At 38.7% G+C, this 15,938-nt stretch overlaps 1 protein-coding gene across 3 annotated transcripts in view; it reads right to left on the bottom strand.

Moving 5' to 3' along the window:
• Positions 1 to 3,540: 3,540 nt before the first annotated feature.
• The window catches only part of LOC126471177 (protein sickie-like), a 749,505-nt gene continuing 737,107 nt past the window's right edge, over positions 3,541 to 15,938 (bottom strand). For all 3 annotated transcript variants that reach the window (XM_050099283.1, XM_050099285.1, XM_050099284.1), the window contains 5 exons: positions 15,587 to 15,829; positions 13,754 to 13,950; positions 12,148 to 12,370; positions 4,659 to 4,767; positions 3,541 to 4,578 (listed from right to left, as the gene is read on the bottom strand). In XM_050099283.1, coding sequence (XP_049955240.1) covers positions 4,453 to 4,578; positions 4,659 to 4,767; positions 12,148 to 12,370; positions 13,754 to 13,950; positions 15,587 to 15,829 — 898 coding nt within the window. In that variant the 3' untranslated portion in view covers positions 3,541 to 4,452. The remainder of the gene's footprint in view (positions 4,579 to 4,658; positions 4,768 to 12,147; positions 12,371 to 13,753; positions 13,951 to 15,586; positions 15,830 to 15,938) is intronic.

Genomic DNA, 15,938 nt, shown 5'->3' on the forward strand with positions numbered 1-15,938 from the left:
CCAGACTGTAGCGCCTAGAACCGCTCGGCCACCCTGGCCGTTTGTGCTCCGTAAAATGTTAAATCAGTTAGATGAGAGACATGAAGAAAGAAACTCGCAGATCTATTGTGACAACAGCAACTTAAGTGAGATTCATCTCGTATCGTCAGATCGCTCTTCTTAAGCTCAGTCAATTTCCCCATCCACTCAGAATCCGACAACAAATTGTACTCGTCCTTGTGAAATTTATTATAATGGTGTTCAATGCTAAACTTCCGCTGATGAACGAGAATTCTGCCACTTATTAAACATTTCGAATTTTCACGTTTTTGCACAAAGAAAAAATGATTCTCCCATTCCTTCCTAAAAGAGAGCAAATCTCCACTTCTCCGTTTCCTTGATTCACTCTGCATTTTCCGGTTCTTGAAATACAACGTTCACTACGTAGTGGTCGCTTCGCATCGACGTCCGCAGCGTAGCCTGGTACTACACTGCCGCAACCTGCCGGCTGTCGCCACTGCCCTGGTCGACGACTGCATGCGAGCAGCACACGCGCAGCGCTGTGCGCTCATGAGCCGCGTGCAGTGTTTGCCCGCCCCTGCCCTAGGCAGTTGAACAGCATAGAGAAGAACTACTCCACAATAAAACTAGAGATACTTAGTGTGATAAATGGAATCACATACTTCCTATGTTATTTGTATGGGAAAAAATTTGAGTGGTAACAGACCATGCAGCTCTTGAATGGTTGTTGAAGTTTGAGGACCCTTCTAGTAGGCTGGCTAGATGGGCACTGTGTCTAAGCCAGTTTGATTATGAAGTCATACACAAGCCTGGGAAGACACACATAAACACGGACAGTTGAAGCCAAAGAGCAGTATTCATACAAACACTGGGTCATGACCTTGCACAAAGCAGCATAATGGGCTGACACTGAATGTAAACAGTATGTGTACCAGCTGCAATTCATGGTGTTGGATGAGTATGACAATGAGGTTGGGGTTGCAGGTAGCAGTGCCAGCGAAGCTAAAAGAGGAAGTGCTGAATGAAGCATGTGACAACATATTGTCAGGACATGGGGGCTGTAGAACAGTGAATAGGTGAGTAGCAGACGGCTACTGGTGGCAATCTAGGAAAGTAATTGTGAACTGGTACATAAAGGGATGTGTACAATGCACACAAAGAGCAGATACAAACCATAATTTAATACCTATGGCAGAAGTTACCAGTAGCAACGGGACCTTCTAAAATGATCAGGTTGGACATCCTCAAGCCTTCTAACTGGAATCCAGCTGGAAATCAGTCTGTGTTATCTATGACTGATCACTTTTCTAGATATGTGGAAATGATCGCAGTACCTAACGAACGAGCAGCAACAACAGCGCAAGCATGTCAACAGCTGGGTGCTCAGATGTGGAGTGCCGTAAACTATGATCATTGATCAGAGGACAAACTTTATGTTAGATTTGCTAAAGGTTAGAAAGTTAAGAATAAGTCCACTGCATCCTCAGGTTAATAGTAGGATGGAGAGGGTACATCATAGAATTGGAAGGAGGTTAAGTCATTATGGTAACACACTTCACAATGATTGGCACATGTACTTTTCCTTTGTTGTAAGCACTTATAATTCAAAAGTCCATTCTGTCGCAGAGTTATCACCTTATGATGTAGTTTACTGCACATGCTGTCGTCATTTGACAAAATAAGGTAAAGACTTGGCAAGGACAGAGAGTTCATCAAGGATTTTGCTAAAACAGTGGAAGCATGTTCAGGTAGCAAATACCTAAGCCCTAGAACACCAAGAGTGATTCAAAAACTGTGGGCAGATTACCACAGTATAAAGACGGTCTGTATGTAATGCCGTATCTAAATTTTGTGTGTTACTGAATTAAAAGCAGTTCCATTGCAGCTGTGTGTGAGGCAAGCAGGCTAGCACAGCAGCACTGCTGTGTAATTTTACAAGCAAGTGTCTGTTAACTGCAAGGCCTCCGGGCCAAGCTGTACAGTTGTGGTGACATTGCAGAAAGTCTGTGCGACTATGGCTGGCCTGCAGAGTATTTCCACCCCATGAAGACAAAAGGGTGTTGCTTTGAATCTGCCGTGAAGCAATTTATCAACACAAGTGTGTTACTAACCACTATAAATACCCTCTGACTCTAGCACAGTCTGGCAGTACCCTCCTTGACATCGGTTCCACACAAGTCCCCATCACACAGGACAGCCAGCAGCTGATGCTGGTATGGGCAGCCAGCAGCTGACGCTCGTCTGGGAAGCCAGCTCTACCAGACTAGCTCACAGTGCTAAATCTGCACCCTTGGACTTAGAAGAACACAACAGATGAGCTGTCCCTGAGGCTCCAGGCAACATCAAACTTCTGTCTTGGAGGGCTGAGGTTCACAGCCAGGGTGGTACTACCATCATCCTTCCGCTCCAGCATCAGCTTATAACCTGGTAGCAGTGAACACCTATGAGTATTCACTGGATGCACATGTTATTGGCACTGCTTGTTCAGGGCTATGTAGTGGAAACTTATGCACATTGTGCTGAGTGGAGTAAACAATGCCAGCAAAGCAGGAATCAGACATCAAATGGCCATCCCGCCACCGTGACCTTTCGACATCATAAGCACTTCTGGTGAACACCCTTTTGCCTGCAGAGAGTGTATCCAGAGGCATCACAGCACGCTGATGATGTAACTCTAGATGAAATAAAATATGCTGTGTCTTGCAGCAGAATTTTCCTAGTGAAACTGGCTAGCATCACCACCTCCATAGCTCACCACTCTGCCAACTCCACACCACAGTGGCCCCACTCATCCCCATTCGCTATAGTATGTTTTTTGCTGTTTTATGTTGTAATATTTTCATAAATACTGTATGTTTTAAAGTTTGTTAAATTTTTACATTAACTGAAAGGCAATTTGCTGTTTATTTCTATAGACGGAGTTGCCCTATCTAACATTGTTTTTATGGTCAACATTGTACTTAAAACTGGTTCTTTGGTAAATATGGAACTTTTTACTATTTTTACGTTTTTTCACCTTTTAAATAATATATCTTTTAAAGACTGTTAATTTTTCACATCAGCTGAACGGCATTTTCTTAGATCTGAAGATGCTTGTCAATCAGCTGGAACATGTTATGTTTTATTGAAATCAAAACTATTAAAAGATTTTAGCAAATAAATCAAATTTCTGTAGCTCCGTCACCCGATCACGTTACGTCTTACAAGTAACTGCTATTTCATTCAGCTAACTCTTCTGAATGTTTTCAGACCAAATTATGATAAACAGTAATTTCACATTAAAAGGAGTTTCACAATATTATGCTACAGCCACTCCCCAGATGTAATGGTAACACAAAATTAATACTTTGTGTGTTAATGTGTGTGTATTTTGTTTTGAAGTACAAAATGTCCGTAGTCTGCTAGTCATTGCCAGTTCACAGCTCACAAAGGTGTTTTCATACTAAAATTTCTACACAAAAGGAATTGTTAGGGGATACAGTGTCATTTACTTACAGAGCTTACAAGATTTCTCTTATATTGCAAATGAATTTATTAAACACGGTACTCCGTGTTACTGAATATTAAAACAGTAGGAATACAGACAATGGTTTAGAATTGAACTGCGTTGAAAATGTGGCACCTTGTTCATACATTTTTGAGCAAAAATTGCTAACTTAATAAAAGTGAGCAATTATAAAAATATCTGTAACTGGAAAAAGAAATATTAAATCTGAAACCTTTGACAAAACAATAATAATCTGATGAATGGGAACAAAAGATGACTAGCTTTTTGTGTTAATAACTATTTGCTATATGGAAGCTTAACAACTAAACAGTGATGAAAAGGCAGTCATTGAAATGATTGCAGAAATTATACATCAAATGTGACTTTAGTGATGATTTCTTTCATTAAATGGAAATGCTGTACATTAATACTATGGCTGGATGTTTGCATTACAAAAACCTACATCGCCAGTTCAGTAATGGAACAACATACCACCAATTTCTGGTCAAATACATTATAAACATTTTTAGCATTTTAGTATAAAACTAGGTATAAAAATTTATTAACCTTAAATTATAAAATAATAACAATCATATCTTTGTTTACTACTGAACTCCTTTTGCATTTTTTAAAGTCTCATTTTTGTTTTCTGAGCAAGCACTATTCAGTGAACAATATGGCCATGTTGAAAACAACAGGATGCCAGTTTTCTCAAAATTTTGTGTCATTCACTCAACCTTCTTCAATAATTTACAGATTCTTTATTTATATATATAGTATCTCAACTTAAAATAAATTTTTACATAAAAGAAAAGTGACTGTACACAATATTATTTAAACATGAGAAGAGTACATAGCACTATTGTCCATAATAAAACATCTGTACAACATTAAAATGGAAGCACTATTTGGGTGGAGGAAAGTGCCAACATAATACTAGTTTGGACACAGACCAAATTACAGGTCTAGAGTGTTGATTCAACATGAGGGATTTCCTTCTCATCTGTACAAATGCCACTGCCCGAATCTGAGTCATTGCTATGAGGACTTGAGTAGTTCGCAGCTTCTTGTAGTCTCATCAACATGTTTAACTAAAACAGAAAACATTTTGAGTTAGATCTGACTTTACTCACACTATACAACACACAGCATATTTTATCAGTATACTTACTAAAGGGTCACCCTCTGTATCACTCTGTGTTGAGCTTAGTGATTTAATACTACTTCCTCCTATGCCACTGCCTTGTTGGATATCATAGCCAACATCTTCAGGGCGAAGCCTATAATAAAACAAGGAGAAAGTAAATGAAATGCTTCTGCACCAGGCATTGTACTAAAGACTGGGTGGATAACATATCAACTTTTTAGCCACGTCAAGTGGTTATATCTCCACAAGATTTGGGCTGAGTGCTCCTTGGCAATTGTCAAGTGAGAATAGAGGCAGTGTGGTTGCTAGCCTTGTCCTTATACAGACTTTGTACTCTGGCTGTGATGTCACAGATGCTCAGTGCATTGCCCTATAAGGCAATGTTTTCACGCCATGTCTGATGTGACCATTTTAAGCTTGGAATTACTGGATTCCACACTGTACAGAGTTGCAAATAACCATCTTTATTGAGGATGTTACAGAAATTTTGATCTCTGTATCTTCTTTTATTAAACTATCCCAGAAAATGCTTGTCCCTGTGATGATAGATGCAATCTGATGCCCATTTTCCAATGCATGTTCAGCTGTCTTCGATTTCTTTGGATAGCATAGCTGTGGACAACTCTCGTGTTCAATCCAATGTTGACCTATCATCACGATATGCCTCACATAACACTATCTGAATCATAATGTATTTCATAAACACTGAAAGCTTTGAAGCTTCCATTATCTTTCACATGCCTCATGAGTTGGTGCATTCTAGCTGGAGACCTGAAGATTGACTATTTTATCTGCTTGGGTGCCAAATAATTTCCCCAATTAATAAACCACATAATGGTAAAAATGCAACTTCTGGTCAAATACATTATAAACATTTTAAGCATTTTAGTATAAAACTAGGTATAAAAATTTACTCTGATACTCAGTAATGTTCTGCTTGTGGGTACCTCTTCAAACTGCTTGCAATATTTATTTTTTTTGTCACTCTCATGGAAGATTTTTGATAGGTGGTTCAGTTCTTGTGGTAAATTTTCAACACCAGAGACACCTTCCACTTGAACCAAGACCATCAGAACAGTGCACTTTTGAGAAGGGTAGCTACAGCTGAAAACTTACAGATAGATGTCAAATGAATGGGTTTTCTGTATACATCATGGCTGTGATGCCCATTGGGTTTTTGGCAGACAAAGACATCGAGGAAAAGTAATTTTCCATCTTTTTCAACATCCAGCATGAAATTAATGTGTTCATGAAGCTACTGAGGTGTTCCAAGAAGCCTTCCAGTTATTCACAAACATGCGGTTACACAACAAATGTGTCACTGAGACAGCAGTAAAAACAATTCAGCTTCGTGAGAGCTGTGTCCAGGTGATATCTTCTACGTACAAGATAATATCCTCTAAGTTCTCCAAGAACAGGTTAGCTATGGCTGGAGCTAACAGCCTCTCCATCTCAATACTGCCCATCTGCTCAAAATACTCTGTGCTGTACTAAAAATTAGATGAAGAGAGGGTGTGCTCAAACAGATCCCCCACCATGCCATAAAAGAACTGGGAGAACAGATATCCTGGAATTTACTGGAAACATACATGAATAATGAGACCAGATCAAAGTTGAACATAATATCATAGCCTTCCAAGATGCAAACACTTAATTTGCTTGACAAAAATGTCTGCATACTTTAAGTGATGCATGCAGTGGCCTACATGTGGAGTAAGTAGTCCGGCAAAAGTTTTGCCAATTTTTATGTTGTCGATCCATTTATGTTCATGATAGGCTGTAGGTGTATCTTCTTCTGGTGCACCTTTGGCAAGCCATGTAAAGTTTCAATGTCTTCCTTCCTATTCTTGAATTTAAAATGGGTGCAACAGGCGACAGATAAAAATACTGATTTATTTGGCAATGGACAAGCACCAGTGATGTCATGGTCAGTACCATGACTACGTATAAACAAGGACAACAATTACAGAGCAGTCAGTTACCACTTGATAATGGCTAAGGAGCACTTGACATAGCAGACAGCTTGATACTTTCCCCAATAATATTGCTATGATACAATGCATTAAGACATTATTTGAATGAATTATAAAATACAGTACTAGAACAATGGTTTGAACAACCCACCTCAGATAACTAACTACATAAAATTCTTTGTGGTGGTCCACTATGTGGGATTAAAACTAAATTTGACGAATAGACATATTAAATTTACTGACAAACACATGAATTTTTTAATGTACAAAAGAACAGGCTGGAAAAATAATTGGAACACAAATAAATAATAATCTCTGAATTATGAAAGTACCTCAAACATGTAAACCTGATAATATTGTAAATGATGTTTGGGACTTATTACCACACAACCACGAAAAATATTGCAACAGGACTTGTCAGTCAGTAGACACAGAACAGAAAAGGGCAAACTGTTGTTTGACAAAATGCAGTGTGTGAGTCTACATGGCTGGCACCCCACACTTTCAAAAACCTGCACTTATATTGTGTTTGAGGGCTGTAATAACCAAAATGTTATGGAACTGGTATCAGTATGGGAAAACAACCATCAGCACAATTGTGTAGGACAGTGAGCCGCAGACGTTGCAGCAATCGCCATGTTCGAAAAACGCAGCAGCAGTGTGGTGCAGCTGACAATCCAGTATAACAGTGTCCAACATTACAACATATTTTCAGTGACCATGCACCACACATTTGTACAGGTCTGTTGCAAATTAACTGAGTCACCTATTGCAAAAAGCATGTCTACTGTACAGCTGATAACTGAAAGATGATCTGGTAGTCTGACAAATCATTGGTTTCATTGTATTCTTGGGTCAATCATACAAGCATGCTTCTATAGTCTTAAGATCCATCATCCAATACAGTAGGCCAGAGGCAGCAGTTAAATGGTATCAAACTTGTGTTACTATCCAGAATTTGGAGCTCTGGTGCCAGAACAGGAACACACAGTTACTATTACCTCACAGACTGAATGGACCTGAGAATGTTTCACTTTTTTCAAAGAGGATAGTATATCTTTGGAGCAATGAATCTGGTAACTAAATATGTTTTCTACAGGAATGGTTAGAATACCAAAACGTTAATTTATCAACATCTCGAGTGCCCATAAAATTAGATTTGATTCCTATTTAACATCTGTGGGCTTACATGACATATCAGATCTAAGTTTCCCTGTGACATGACAATGAACACAAAGTCAAACTCACCATTCAGTTTGTGGAGTCCACAAAAGTAATATTTGCAAGTTATCATACATATATTATTAACTTGGTCAAATGTGATCATTCCCTGTTCCATATACTGAAGTAGTAGTTCAACAATCCTGAAGATCCCTTAACGTCTAGGAAAGTAAGCTTACAACACTAGAAGAAACTAAGTGGAAATTGTTTCCAAAACTGATTTACAAGGACTAAAAATGATTTACTAGAATGGGAAAGTGCTCAGATTTTCATGTCAAGGACTTTGAGAAAATACAATGATGAAAACGGTCTCTGTGCTTTTATTTTTGTATGTCTCAGAACTTCTGTAGTAACCTTCATTTAATCAAGTACAACAGACACCCCTATCAACATAATCTTAAGAAATTTTGATGCAATATTTATTGTACAAATAAATACACACTTGTTAAATTACAGAATCAAAGAGTGACTAGTGGAGGTTTCCAAGTTGATTAAGTTGTTTAACCTTTTGTGTGAACTCGGTATTGTGGTAGTCACAGTGATTGTATACTACACTTCCTGATGTGTACAGTGTTATTTTCAGAAGCTTATTTAAATCACAGATGATGAGATGATGATGCAGCAATAAATTCTGAAATCAGAATGTACAATGTATGATTCATCCAAGATTTCTCTGAACATGCAAATGTACATAGGAGAAACAACTACCACATTAGCAGAGATCACTACCAAGGCTGAGAAAAATGCACAACGATGGGAGTCAGTCTCATAAGTTGCCTGCACCATTGAAAGTCACTTATCCATTTTGCTGCTATAGACGAGCTCTTTGCATTCTGTACTGAGGCTGCTTTTATTATGGCTGTACTGCTTGGCAAATGCTTGTGCCTGTGTTGAGAGATGGTGTCTTGGCCAATATGAAATACTTATCATCCAATTTTTCGAAAATTATTACATGAAAAATTTGCTTTTTGCACACCTCACAATCTTGTATCTTCAGTAGATAAAGAATTGAATTTCTTTTCATTATGCATCATACTTGCTGTGCTGCATGAAATTAAGTAACACAATGCACGACATTTTTCAGAGTTCACAGAGAACGTGGTTGATTTTAGATAATACATTGCAGCGAATGAAATGTAGATAAGATATCAAAATTCGATTTAAAACTGAGAGCAGAAGGATATCTCATTTTGTTCTCAAGTTATTGAATTTTATATCAGAAGAACGGTCATGTGCAATGTGCTCATTCATGACCTTGAGCATCGTGAATAGTGATCATAACAATCGACGTGTTTCATAAATGATTCAAGATATCGAAATGAGGTTTTCTGCAGAGGATAGCACACAATGAGGCACATATACTGTATGATACATATTCGAAACTTTTTTATTCAATGGCATATGGAAGTAACGCATCTGCAGGAGAGAGGGGTCGGTGGCCTAAGATGCATTCAGATGCCTATAGAATTGTACGAAAATCTAAGTGTCATGCATATACAGGGTGTTATAAAAAGGTACAGCCAAAATTTCAGGAAACATTCCTCACACACAAATAAAGAAAAGATGTTATGTGGACATGTGTCCGGAAACGCTTAATTTCCATGTTAGAGCTCATTTTAGTTTCGACAGTATGTACTGCACTTCCTCGATTCACCGCCAGTTGGCCCAATTGAAGGAAGGTAATGTTGACTTCGGTGCCTGTGTTGACATGCGACTCATTGCTCTACAGTACTAGCATCAAGCACATCAGTACGTAGCATCAACACGTTAGTGTACATCACGAACGTGGTTTTTGCAGTCAGTGCAATGTTTCCAAATGCGGAGTTGGCAGATGCCCATTTGATGTATGGATTAGCACGGGGCAATAGCCGTGGCACGGTACGTTTGTATCGAGACACACTTCCAGAACGAAGGTGTCCCGACAGGAAGACGTTCGAAGCAATTGATCGGCGTCTTAGGGAGCACGGAACATTCCAGCCTATGACTCGCGACTGGGGAAGACCTAGAACAACGAGGACACCTGCAATGGACGAGGCAATTCTTCGTACAGTTGACGATAACCCTAATGTCAGCGTCAGAGAAGTTGCTGCTGTACAAGGCAACGTTGACCACGTCACTGTATGGAGAGTGCTACGGGAGAACCAGTTGTTTCCATACCATGTACAGCATGTGCAAGCACTATCAGCAGCTGATTGGCCTCCACGGGTACACTTCTGCGAATGGTTCATCCAACAATCTGTCAATCCTCATTTCAGTGCAAATGTTCTCTTTACGGATGAGGCTTCATTCCAATGTGATCAAATTGTAAATTTTCACAAACAACATGTGTGGGCTGGGGAGAATCCGCACGCAATTGTGCAATCATGTCATTGACACAGATTTTCTGTGAAGGTTTGGGCAGGCATTGTTGGTGATGTTTTGATTGGGCCCCATGTTCTTCCACCTACGCTCAATGGAGCACGTTATCATGATTTCATACGGGATACCCTACTTGTGCTGCTAGAACTTGTGCCTTTACAAGTATGACACAACATGTGGTTCATGCACAATGGAGCTCCTGCACATTTCAGTCGAAGTGTTCGTACGCTTCTCAACAACAGATTCGGTGACCGATGAATTGGTAGAGGCGGACCAATTCCATGGCCTCCACGCTCTCCTGACCTCAACTCTCTTGACTTTCATTTATGGGGGCATTTGAAAGCTCTTGTCTATGCAACCCCGGTACCAAATGTAGAGACTCTTCGTGCTCGTACTGTGGACGGTTGTGATACAATACGCCATTCTCCAGGGCTGCATCAGCGCATCAGGGATTCTATGCGACGGAGGGTGGAAGCATGTATTCTCGCTAACGGAGGACATTTTGAACATTTCCTGTAACAAAGTGTTTGAAGCCACGTTGGTACGTTCTGTTGCTGTGTGTTTCCATTCCATGATTAATGTAATTTGAAGAGAAGTAATAAAATGAGCTCTAACATGGAAAGTAAGCATTTCCGGACACATGTCCACATAACATATTTTCTTACTTTGTGTGAGGAATGTTTCCTGAAAGTTTGGCCGTACCTTTTTGTAACACCCTGTATACGTCAACAACACCTGGGGAATGGCATGGCAAGACGTGTATACATCCCCACAATAGTGAAAGGGTTAATTCAATGAGCTGAGTGGATGAGCTCCACAAATTTCGAAGAACAATTAATTTGTGTCTAAAACAAACAGCATTTTATACAAGAACTTCAGTCTTGGTTCTTATGAGGGCCTCCTGTGTGTTTCACTGAGAGAGTTACTATGTCTGACACTAAGTTAAAAACCACCTGATTGACCTCTCAGTGATAGAATGTCTGAAAATATTCATATTGTGAGGAACCAGAAAAGCAAACTCGAGGACATTCTATAAGGAAATACATCACTGGCCGTGGGATTTCTGATCGAAGTACAAGAACAGTGCTACACCAGTAACTTGTGTTACATACACACGAAATGTTGCCAAGTCATGAAATAACCAAGTAAGGGGTGGAGATAGGGCTGGGATGGGGTGTAGGGAGGGAAGGAGAGGGTGTGGAGGGGAGGGGAGGAAGTGTTCAGTTAGTTAATTTAATGAGAAGATGGATTTTCATTTGTGAGGCTTCAGAAACAAAAATTTTAGTACAGGACAGTAATAACATATAACACTACAAATGCCTGTTGCATTGCCCAAATATAACTGTCTGGTCTGCTATAGCTGAATTTGGGATGCGTTTGATCCATACTTTTTGTGGGCTAAGTATGTTAGTAACCATGACTTTGAACTGAAATTATGATACATTAAAGAAGTATCTGAGAGGCAAACTGGCAGAACTTTATGAGACTGTGTAACTGCGAAGACGATAGAGAGGGAGTTTATGTATCTTCTCATCGAGAAAAATGATCTATAATCTTGCATTATGACACTGATTGGCACACACTGTTATCTGCTTTGATTCCATGTGATTTTTCTCCAGAGGTACCTAAAAGCTAAGATTTGTAAATTTTTCTGGAAAGACTGAATAATTAAGGAAAATACCAGATGTTCCTTTTATTTATAAAATAATTGCTTTCCTAGTTTTCTTTGTTTGATATAATCCTTCAAAAAGTTGGAGGTATTTCTCCAACATGCACTACACTGATAAGAGCCATAGACCTGATATATGGTTTTGGGCTTTAATATTCTTCTGTCCTCTCCCAGTCCCTCCCTTCCTAGGGCACCCAAGGCAATCAAAGCTATTTATTTTCAACAAACTAAACATTGCAAAGAATCAACTAGTCCTGAAAAACACATAGTTGTATAGTTTCTAACACCATACCTCAGCAGTGCTTCAGGCCCACCCTGGACTATGTCTCCTGTCCAGGGATATGTCTGGCAGATGAAGTGAGCTGGATCTTCCCAAGCAGCTCTCCTTCCATAAAGCTGTAGTCCTTCGCGGACAGCCTCTAACAAGTATGGCACCACAGAATAGTTCCAAAGATCAGTGAACCACACCTGAGATCCAGTTACATTGCTAGGGCATGAAAGGAAGAGCCGTGGTCCTGTGAATAAATGAAATGCCATTCTCTAAAAAATCCACACCATTAAAAACTGTCTATTATGACAGAACTGGTCAAAAAGTAATGGGATGCCTCCTTTCTCTTTGCTGCAACAGATATCCAAATACCCTTATGATACCACCCCAACCCTACCCAAGTCATATTTGTGTTTCTTATGAATTACTATGAAGAACACACATTTTACAGCTCAGTAAGCAAATTTCTCAACATACCATCTCCTTGTTTGTCATTTAACACTTCTTCTTAAATGTACATGGTGACTCAATGTATATTTTTCATTCCGTACATTCAATTTCCACTACCACAGAGAAACACATCATGATGAGTAACAAGACAGACTGATCAACTGCATTCGAGTTCATCTACTGTGATTAAGCATTTGTGACTGCCATAAACATTGCAAAACAACGAAGTTAGCTTTATATGAACAACTGGCCTCATTTGACATATCATCTGTAAAGATTTGCCTTACTGTAAGATAATGTGTTACTCTGTGAATGCATTACTGATTCCATTAAATACTCAAAAATCTCAAGAAAGATGTGAGAACAACTAATATCTGCCAAATGTTTTATTACAGCATTTAAGTTTCCCTCAAACTACGAACAAAAATTTTTGGTAAATATCCATGTAGAGTAATGATGCATGAATGACTATACTGGCAGCGGAAAGAGTGGTTTAGTATTACAATAATTTGTGGTAGCTTTGCTGCCACAACACTGCCATCACTTATCAATGTTCGTGAGAACGCAACGTAAACTGTCCATACAGCACTATATAATTTATTGACATTCACAGTATTAAAATTACATTTTCATACATAACCATACTTTTAAATCTGTTTGCATATGGCTGATTTATGAAATAACCCAGTTTTTAAATCGCAAACACGGAAAAACGAGAAGAGGAGCTTCAAACCTTAGTAAAATGAGTATCACTGAAGATAGATATAAATGTTGTGTTGTTGTGGTCTTTAGTCCAAAGACTGGTTTGATGCACCTCCCCATGCTGATATACCCTGTGCAAGCTGCTTCATCTCTGCTTAATTACTGGAACCTACCTTCATTTGAACCCACTTGTAATCAAGCATTGATCTCCCTTTAATAATTTTTAATGTTATCACTTTTCATATTGCATAAACCACAGTGGTGAAAGAAGGCACACAGAATACCACCATCCAAGTATACACATATTGAATATTAGTTACCACAAACCAACCAAATAAAGAGGAAATTAAATGACAAAATATTTTGAATACTAGTGACACAAACATAAGAGCCCATGACAAAAATCTTTAAGTTATTTTAAAATCTATGAATGAGGCACATTTTACGCTACAAAAAGATTATTAAAAGCTGAACTTACCTATCGTAACATCTGATGAACTGTGTGTTTCAAGAAACTTATTTAAATGTTGCCATACTTTTGGAATCCATTCCAAGATGCGAGTCAAGTCATTATTTCTGACACCTTCATGTACTTCAACTTCCAGTAATCGTCTACGCAAGTAACGCCCCAAGAATCCCTTAACAGGTTCCATGTGGTTTGCACATAACACCCATCTGTAAAAATGGAAATTGATTAAACCAAACCTAAATCATAGCACAACCATATGCAAAAACATTAAAATGAATGGAATTATGGGAACACAAATCATAATGATGATGTTATCAAATGCGATCCAGTTTTTTTAAGATGACAGACCAGTTGAAATGCAATGATCGTTGAAAAGGGGTATATAAATCTTAACTCAGGGCAGGTTAGTTGCTGATGTTACAATAACTCTTAACATGATGTTCTACTCAGCAAGCCTACCTTTGTGCCTACATCATTTTCAAAAATGTGCAACTATTCAGATGCCATACAAAACTATAGGTCTGTTTACAATGATAGCACTGCAGCAACCTATTCAGAGAATTAGTCACCCTCATTCCCCAGTTCTGTCTGAAATGTCATTATTCGGATAAAAAAATTATTGGAAGTCATTGCAGATATTATTGCTCAATGGCTTCATCCCTGAAGTTATCTACCTATCAACATTATGCAAACATGTATCTGACCTGCGTACCTCATTTTCAGAAACACTGCCACAATTATTTCACTGGGAAAAGTTGGACTTGTTTGTTCCTAAGATCACTATACTTATAGCATATTAACTCCCTAGCCTAAAAATACCAAAATAAGTCAGCCTTCTTGCTGTTGTCAGTTTACCATCTTGGTAGCTCAGTGGTGAAGTGGTGGACTATGTATCGAAAGGTCTCGGGTTTGACCCTCAGTCAGTTTTAGGATTTTTACCCATCGCTTTTCATTTCTTTTGCCTCTGACAATGTTTGTGAACATAAAAATGCGAAGTTGGACTGTGGTTCAGAATCCACATAAAATTCAAGGTCCCCATATATCCGGCTGGGAAAATCAGTTCGAAGGTCAGAAAAAGGCAAAGGCATCATACCATCTCTACAAGGACCATGTCTAATAAAGAACTTCGGGGTTAAAACCAACCTTTGGGTTAATGGCAGCTTCACAATTTTTTTTTATTGATTTTTCACAGAAAAATATTCCTTGCTGGAAAAGAGAGAAGTATGACACAATTTTATATGATAAAAATAGTGTGTGAGGGCAAATATATACTTTCACTATTCAGTTATACTGGGTTAAAATGAAAAATATATTTTAAATAATATAACTTTTTTTCAGGACTTAATTACCTGAACTAACAAAAAGTATGTATAAAACAGATGTCTATCATTGCTGGGATACTCAGTCTGCAGTATTCTCTTGATATCACATGTTACTGCTGACAATATGTCTGCTTGTGTCTGTATATGTGCAGATGGATATGTGTGTGTGTGTGTGTGTGTGTGTGTGTGTGTGTGTGTGTGTGTGTGTGGGCGCGCGAGTGTATACCTGTCCTTTTTTTCCCCCTAAGGTAAGTCTTTCCGCTTCCGGGACTGGAATGACTCCATACCCTCTCCTTTAAAACCCACATCCTTTCGTCTTTCCCTCTCCTTCCCTCTTTCCTGATGAAGCAACCGTGGGTTGCGAAAGCTTGAATTTTGTGTGTCTATCAACATACCGACGCTTTCGTAAGTTACATCATCTTTGTTTTCTATATATAAAGTACCATCACAATGTCTTTGTGTATGTAGATTGCATAATAACCTGCAATTAAGAAATAATTTAATGTTATAATTCACTTACCGAAAATTGTGATGCAGTTGCAAATTTGTTGTGGAGCATGTGGCTTGATTCATTGTTCCAATAATATAAGGGCACTTTGAGTATTTGGCATTCAGAAATCCATTAAAGACTTCACCAAGGGAAGCTGCATGGTGAAGATTATCCAGAATAATAACTGAGGGCAAATCTGAAGCATTACTTTCACACTGCTCAGCAACATTTGCAAGATACTGTCTAAGTTCTTTGCTACTTTTGTGATCAACACTGAAAATAAAAGACATTAGTCATTATACCTGCTGAGCTCATTGCACACAACACAATAATAAATAGCACATAAAATAACAACTTTTCTTCAGACATTCTAAGGATACAG

This window comes from Schistocerca serialis, chromosome 3, assembly GCF_023864345.2.
Source record: "Schistocerca serialis cubense isolate TAMUIC-IGC-003099 chromosome 3, iqSchSeri2.2, whole genome shotgun sequence".
Classification (NCBI taxonomy): Eukaryota; Metazoa; Arthropoda; class Insecta; order Orthoptera; family Acrididae; genus Schistocerca; species Schistocerca serialis.